Raw genomic sequence first — 8,547 nt, 5'->3', positions numbered from 1 at the left:
TCGAATTCACGATATCTATTTATTCATTTTTAAATGGTGAATTCCAGCTGTTACTATTTAAAAAATTTAAAAAAAGAGTTTATACTCATCATCACTTGTGCATTCTTTTTGTTGTTGCAAGAATACGACATTTTAACACTAAGATGGAAAATTGTTGGCAATGGCATACATCTTAACTATAGAATGTTGCACGTATTGTCATTTTTGAAACTTAATAGAACCGAAGCTGACTTATGTTGGCAATTTTCCCACAATTAGTTTTCAAATCCTGTATTGTTTATAAGCCAATGAGAAGACACTTTTAGCATGGTTTTATGGAGCATTTGGATATGCATAAATGTTATATTGTGAGAGCAAAAAGAAGAGTTAGCTAGTCGGTTTTTTCACTCATCTATGTAAGTAAAGACTGGACAAGTGCAAAAATTCAATCACGTTTAACTACAGCTTCCTTGTTGTGAAAACTTCCTGCATCATATGGACCAAACCCTGTAGAGGGGGTTTCAATGAGTGGATACTACTTTAGAAGTCTCATTTGTAATGAAGAAAACATGGTTTGAACTGTGAGTAGCCCAATTTGGGAGGACGAGTAACTAAAGATTAATTTGCTCGCTCCATCAACCAAACCGAGAATTAGTCCTATAGGCTATAGCTAAGTTCAAATGATAAAAACTTGTGAAATTGCCTTATGGAATTACAGGGAAGCCACATACCATAATTATGATAGGTTTCAATAAAAATATTGTTTATTAAACATTTTCCATTAGGCCTAGTGTTATATTCTTTATAGCACACTTTTCCAACTTTCAGAGCACATGGACGTCGATTGATGCGCCTACTAAGTGTATGAAACATTGTTTATTGGAAAATTTCTCAGAATAGATGTTCTAAAATATGTGTGGTTTATGATACATTTTACAGAGAAAATCCGTTTCAGACCCTCTAGTAGACAGAGAAGATGTTGAAATGGAGCTGTGGAATACATTTTCGTGCTCATGTCCAAACTCAACCTCACATTATTCCAGTTCAGAAGTAATTAACTGCAATGGCTATTAACATTACAACAACATGATGCTCACAAATCAGTTTTGATGATACAACTCTGATCTTTATCTCCTCCTTGCTCTAATGGTGCATCCCGTTTTATTTATTTCCTACACATATTGAAAGGTCAGAAATGGAAGTCTGTATGAAAACTTGAAAAAAATGTTAGTGAGCATACAATAATATAAGTCATCTCTGCAACAGGATTGCTCATATTCAATTAAAATGGCCAGACAAGTAACACACATGACAAGGGGTGGGACTAAAGGAGTGTTCTAAGATACAAGTGAGAGAATACAATATATAAAATATCATCATACACTTCAACCAAACTTGTTGGCAGTTATTATATGTATATTATGTAAATCACTTTTTTTTTGACAAAATATGTCAGTCACTTTTTTGATAAAATTCGATAACCACTTATCAATTGAATTAACAATTAAAGTAATTATTAGTATTAAAATTACCAATTACCAATTTATATGCTACCATGTTAGATTCCATTTATAGCTTTATGTGAAGAGTTGGATTCATGATTTGCTGGAGGAGCTAAGCACAACAAAGGTGTGTCTGTGTTTTAGGGGTTGTGAAGAGCCTAAGGTTATACAAAGACATCCAGAGGCAATACACGAGAAGATATGAACCTTATTCAATAGTGTAATTTGAGTTCACAAGAAATAGAGATCTACGTATAAATGAAAACTTTACAGCTACGACTTCAACCACAGAATTTCTACGAGAAGATGATAGGTCTAGGAAACATACCAAGGAAGTTTAAAAGTATCTTTCCACCATCCTTGTTTTGAGCAATTTGCAACAATTCTGTCCAACCGGGCAATAACCTGAGAAAAAGTTGGTCTGACAACAGGTTCTGGATCCCAACACTCCTCAATTAACCTGCACACACCATGATAGTTAGACAACTTCTAAACCAATGCCGCACTTCAATTGAAGAGCTAATTTTTACTTTGAATTACTAACTCTTTCAAATCGGGAGGATAACTTTTTGTTTTGATCTTGAATTGCGGTCTCTTCCCTTCCAAACACATCATTTTTAAAGCTTCCTCTGCGGACTTGGGATGGAAGGCTGGTACACCCTCTATCATCTATGTCATAAGATTTTTTTTTACAAAAAAAAAGAGCAATTAATAAACAACCAATACATGAAGATTAAAATGATACAATTAAAAAATATCAATGCCCCAAAATCAAATAACTGTGATGAGGGGTGACACTAAATGCATTTAGAAAAACTACAAAAACAGCATGATTATGAACACGATCCCAACTAATAAAAGCACTAAATATCACTGTCAGCAAAACAATACATAAACACGAATAATCGAGACAATGTTATCGTTTAAGTCCCCATCATGTCCCTCAGCATTTAATCCAATCCCATTTCCTTTATGAGGATCAACTCGACTCATGACCTTGGTTTTATACCACTTGTAATTGAGTGCATGCCAGTGCTAACAGTTAGAGAAAGCATTTAAATTCATGGGCCTTGTGAAGGCAAAATAGTGGCCCAGAGCCATAAAATTAGAATCTTACAATAAAACACAATCTTAGAAAATGGTGAATGTGGGGTATGAAACATCATTAAAGATTAATATTATGGGAGCTGCAAAATACAGGTACCTCATATACAATGAGACCAAAAGCATATGCATCCACACTTCTATCAAACACATCACCATTGTAAACCTCTGGTGCCACGTACAAGCCTACAAATAAATACACCCAAATCATCAATTGAACCATGAAAGATACTTTTGGTGACTCTAATCTTGAAATATTTTTATAAGACTGACATAAATAAATAATAATACAAATCGCTTAATTTTTCGTAAAATGCATATCCCTTTTCTCTTCTTTTTCTTTCAGAATGGTAGTCCCTCCTTATACAACTCTACAAAGTTTAATTATATACTGTCCAATCACTGATGACACCTTCTCAATCAATTCAAATACTTCTTCAAATAAAGGTTGAATTGAGGGCAATATGGAGAAATCAACAGTTTGCATTTTTTCTTGTTACTTGCATTTGATGTCCCAGGGGACTTAATTTTTGAGATAGAATGAGTATTTGCACTACCAATCAAGGAAAACACACAAGTACGAATACTTTTGTGTGAAAATCATTAAACCTTTAAGGCAGTTTTCATTAGTTGTAATCTATACAATTGTATAAACAAGTTCCACACTTGGTGTCCAATTTCCACTTGTACCAATATGCCATTGTTAGTTACTCATTTGAAAAAAATATAAAAATAAAATGTCCAATTTCTTTTAATAAATGAGGGACGGTTAGAGAGATGTGCTCTGTCTCACATAAACAAATAATACAGCCATTTCATTGCACATAGTGCACCCGTAATGTCAGTAAAATATCCCCAGCTAAAGAAGTTGAGAAAAGACGGTCAAAACCTCAAAACATATGACTCTTTGCAGCTTCACCAAATGGAAAAAAATGTGCATGGTCAAAACCACCATGGCTTAAATGATGGGTCATCACACAAAAATGTACCCTATAACCCCCTGCTACCCCCCACTAAACCCAACTCCAAGCCCCTGCAAGTTTTGACCTAGAAGTCAAAGCAGATATCAAACTTAAGATGCAATCGGATCTAATTTACATAAGTAGCTGTACTGTCTATTTTATCATTTTCATGGTTTTATCCGAGCTGGGTCAATTAATCAAAATTATCATCTCCAATCTTAACATGTATGCATAATTCATGCTTGAAAAGAAAATTCCTGCCGTATTCAGAAATCTTGTTCGTTAAACACCCAGTTATGATCAAACTGAACATTAATGCAAGAAATATGGATACCGAAGAATAAAAAACTATAATCGATTTGGGATTAAATCCAATTAAAAGAATGGAAATACTTAAAAACTTACTTGAAGGGTCAATGTTGGCCTCGGGTTGTACTAACGTTGCTTTGTCAGGTGAGATAAGTGAAAACCTCACAGTGCCAAATCCAGCTACCTTCAGTTGTCCTCCATTATCCAGCAAAATATTTCTGGCACCTTACCGAAATTTCGTATATTAAAGGAACAGTAATCCTAATGAGAAAAATATAACTTAAAATACACTCATAAGCAATACCAGACTGTATTAAGTGGTCTTACTTTGGCTTTAAGTCACAGTGGATAATAGGATCTGGTTTGCATTCGTGAAGATAATTCATGCCCCTGCCAACAATAAATTTAGATAACTATTGTCAACAGCCCGGACGAATGTCCGACAAATTTATAATTATTGGTGCAATATAAACTAGCATGCTAAGGAACAACTAAATGCGCCTTTTGGAAACCAATGATCATATAAGGGAAAATATTATTAAAAATGGACGTGAATGATTTTCCAAAGATATGCTCACAAAGATTCCATGCAGCATAGCTGCTGAAAATGACTACTTGCCTAGCAATATCAAGAGAAAACCGTAGAACTTTTGATGGGGACAAACGCCCTTTCTTTTGAATATAACCTGTTAAGTCACCCTGTAAAATAAACATCAATATGAGCAATGAAATGTTAGTCCTGTACAACAACACTGCTTTTAAATTGTGTTTCCATTTGCTAAATTTTACCAGCTCTCATGCTCCTCTTTGTCAGCACCCACACACACACACTCTCTCTCTCACCCCCACCCCCACCCCCACCAAAAAAACAAAGCAAAAAGCATGATCCTTTTATAAAGAGAGGCAGAGGTTAAGTTACCTTAGCATGGTACTCTCGAACAATCATCATAGGTATGTTTTGGGTGACAGCTCCAACAAACTGGACCACATTAGGATGTCGCACCTTTTCCAATAATGTGAGCTCATGTTTGAAAGTGTTTCTGAGTGAATTGTAGAAATGGTCAAAATTTAGCACCAGCGTTTAGTAGTAAATTACAGAAACAAGCAGCAATCCAGAACATACATGACCAGATATCAAAGTCAGAAGTAGTGGGTGATATGTGCATTCAGACAAAAACTTAGTCAAGAAACAAAAAATAATTTGGTTGTGTGGCTAGATCGCAAGAAACATATCATACAAACATGTTCAATAGCTGGGGTGAATACATACATTGTATCAGGATCTGAATAACTGTCTTTATCAAGTATCTTCACTGCAACCTTTGTGCCATTCCATTTAGCTACTTGATATGTCCCCTACAAAGAGATTGATCAAACAAGAGTGAAGAACTACACAAACAGGTCATTTTAATATGTACCATTAATTAACTAATTAGTGTCACGTGTTTATATAATCTCAGTTCCATAAAAAATTGCATATATCATTACACATAGAACATCAGCACATTAAGCACCGACTATTATCACTTCAAAATTTCACTTAAGAAAACCAAACTACAAACATTAATAGGAAAAGAGAAAACATAATATTGAAAAAATTATTCACATTATAGCTATAGAGAACCCAAAGTAAATATTTAATGTGTTGTAGTAACCATCATTTACCAATTTATTAATCATGCATAATGCATTACTAAAGAAAAATGTTAGAGTAGAGATCAACATCACCGTTTATTTTGGCTCAGAATCAGAGAATACTTATCGGAATTGCAAACATCTATGTATGTTTCTTTAGTGAGCATAATAACAAAAACAAAAAACAAAAAAATATTAAAATAAACATACCGTTGAAATACCATCACTCTTCCGAACTTGTAGTTCTAATGGATTGAGTTCATATTCAGGAACTTCACGAGGATTTGCAACAGTCATTGGGGTCTTCCTGGTTTTCTAACCACGTCAAAGATGATTAATCAGCAAGTTTCGAAATTCAACAATACATCATATTTTTTTACATTAATAATTACTAATAGATACATAAACATTCAAACAAATGTACCATACCGGCACTTTTGCTCCACGCGCCTTCAACATATAATAAACTTCTGTATTTCCATAATATTTAGCATCAGCAGCTGCCTGCAGAGTGCGGAATTATAAATTCATACATTACACATTCATAAATAAAAAATCAAAATCAAATTCAAATAGAATAGATTTAAACTATGGTCTGCAATTGCAATCGCCAAAAAAAGGTTTAAAAGGTAATGGCGGCATCACAACCGTAATTGCGGCTGTATCAACTGTTTTTGCCCACATTTTTCGTCAACATCAAAATTTGAAACTTAATTGCAACCATGACTGTAACTTTGTAATAGGAGGCAAAGAATTTCAAATAATAATATGATCACGAGCTATTTGACTAATTCAAAAGAATATTATAGGTGAATAGAAACAAAGAATCCAAATAATCATTTGATCACGAGCTACTTGACCAAGTCAAAAAACAAATAATTCAAATAAAAATATATTCATGAGCTATTGACTAAGTCAAAAACAAAGAATTCAAACAATAATATGATAACGACTCACGAGCTAATTGACAAATTCGAAATAATTATGAGAAAATAATATTATAATTATCATTCACAATAAAACAGTTGGAACAATAATTGTGAAATACGAAATTACCGTACTGCCCCAACGATCACGAGCGTCGAGGTTAGCCTTCCGGCTGAGCAATAATTTAGCAACATCAACATGACCTTCACAGGCAGCAACATGAAGAGCCGTACGTCCATCGAGATCAATGCTATTAACATCGATGCCTTCGTTAAGCAAATCCTCGACACCTTTAACGTCACCACGGCAAGCCATGAACAGAAGCTGCATGGTGGAGTCAAGATTCTCCGGCACGGTGAGTTCCGGCTGATCATCGCTAGTACTCCGCCGGATCGGATCAAGCGACGATTGACGACCGAAACTAAATCGGAGATTGTTCCGGCGCGGATCGAGCGAAGCCTGACGCGTGAATTGCCGGCTTAACGTCTTCCGTAACGAACCGGAGGAGAATTGGCGCGAGATGCCGCGCTTCAATTGCGCGGCAATGTTTTCCATGGTGAAGATCCAATCTAACGGAGGAAGCTATCTACATGTTCGAATCAAATCATATTAAATCAAATCGATTATTATAACTAATTTCTTTGTATGATGATGATGAATTGAAATTAAGCGGAAGCTGCGGAACTTACCGAGGCAAAGAGGCATGGGAATGAGAATACAGCGAGGAGGCTGTATCTCACGCATTTGCGCGAAAAAAGCCGTTTATGTCTCTTTCTTGGTTATCTTTTTTCTTTTTTGATATCTTGCCAAGTGCGATGCTTTCGTGTTTTTGCCGCGATTATAGATAGAGAGAGAGCCTTTGATTGCTTGGTGTAACGGGATAGGTTGTTTGATGGTTTTGACAGTTGACTGGAGTCAAGTCACTATGGGTTGGGTATGTATGAGTTTTATTTATTTTTTGAATTAAAATCCAATAGAAAATACAAAAGTAGTTATGAAACATGATATATTTTATTTAATTATTAATATTATGGAAACGGATCGGATAATATTAATAATATTGAGTGGATCTATTTGTATTTACTCGGTTACATGAGTCACATCTCTTTCTGGCATTGCAATAAAAGTTGGACTACTTGCACATGCTATTTTAGTATCGTTGCTTGCATTAAATTCATCTGTTCCACAATGAATAGTCTATTTGAACTTTTCAAGCACACATTTGGTAGTTTTTTTTTAAAAGAAGTATAATAGACAAAACAAATAATAATATTTTGACTAAATTACTATTAATGTATTTATTGTTATGAAATAAAAATATTAAACTTAGAAATAGTCCAAGTAATATTAATTAAAATATATAGTTAAGGAATAGCAAATATTATAAATAAGAAATGAGAAATGATGATGCCAGAACTGACCTCCAAACCGGATTAAATCGGTGGTGATAAATAAAAAAAAATGAGAAATGATATCATGACACCAATTTCATACATCTACACCCAATACACTTTTCACAAATATGTGAACAGTGTTTTTATTATTATTTTAAATTTTTGATATATATTTTTATTTTCTTTAAAATTATTTTGATTAATGAAATATTAAAACTTGGTTAATACGGTTCAAAGTTTGGTTAATATATATTCTGATATAAAAAGTTAATATGTATATTGTTCAGACTTTGGTTAATAGTTTGTATAAAGTTGATTAATATAGTTCATAACATGGTTAATGAAGTATTGAAAGTGATTGATGAATTATAAGTAAAATAAATGGTTAATGACGTATATTTTTGTGGTTAATACAATTGTGAAGTTGGTTAATGACACAACCTTATATTTTTGTTATAAAATAAAATTTAAAAATAAATATTTAATAAAAAATATTGTCCACCGTATGAATACGCTGAACAGTATATACAGTGTAGGTATTTGGTGTAGAAAGTGGTGTCAAGATAACATTGCTGATAAGAAATAGCTCTTGGCACAAACTAAATACAAAATTAACGGTTTTGTTAAAATTTTATAAGACTTTAGTTTTTATGCATCTCGTTGATATATTAAACAATTTCAAATTGATGTTAAATTTTAAGGACATGATATATGTGATGTTACCTTTCAATCCTA

At 33.6% G+C, this 8,547-nt stretch overlaps 1 protein-coding gene across 1 annotated transcript; it reads right to left on the bottom strand.

Moving 5' to 3' along the window:
* Positions 1 to 801: 801 nt before the first annotated feature.
* Positions 802 to 7,349, bottom strand: LOC131603316 (integrin-linked protein kinase 1-like). The gene is made up of 13 exons (XM_058875614.1): positions 7,108 to 7,349; positions 6,548 to 7,004; positions 5,921 to 5,995; positions 5,702 to 5,806; positions 5,127 to 5,212; positions 4,776 to 4,896; positions 4,476 to 4,555; positions 4,184 to 4,246; positions 3,953 to 4,074; positions 2,686 to 2,771; positions 2,026 to 2,150; positions 1,810 to 1,941; positions 802 to 1,151 (listed from the first exon to the last, which is right to left on the bottom strand). The coding sequence occupies exons 2-13, from the start codon at positions 6,971 to 6,973 to the stop codon at positions 1,145 to 1,147; spliced, it is 1,428 nt and encodes a 475-aa protein (XP_058731597.1). The 5' UTR covers positions 6,974 to 7,004; positions 7,108 to 7,349; the 3' UTR covers positions 802 to 1,144.
* Between the last annotated feature and the right edge of the window lie 1,198 nt (positions 7,350 to 8,547).

This window comes from Vicia villosa, linkage group LG5 (assembly GCF_029867415.1).
Source record: "Vicia villosa cultivar HV-30 ecotype Madison, WI linkage group LG5, Vvil1.0, whole genome shotgun sequence".
Classification (NCBI taxonomy): domain Eukaryota; kingdom Viridiplantae; phylum Streptophyta; class Magnoliopsida; order Fabales; family Fabaceae; genus Vicia; species Vicia villosa.
The sequence above is the reverse complement of the archived record's forward strand: the minus strand, read 5'-3'. Positions and strand labels throughout refer to the sequence as shown.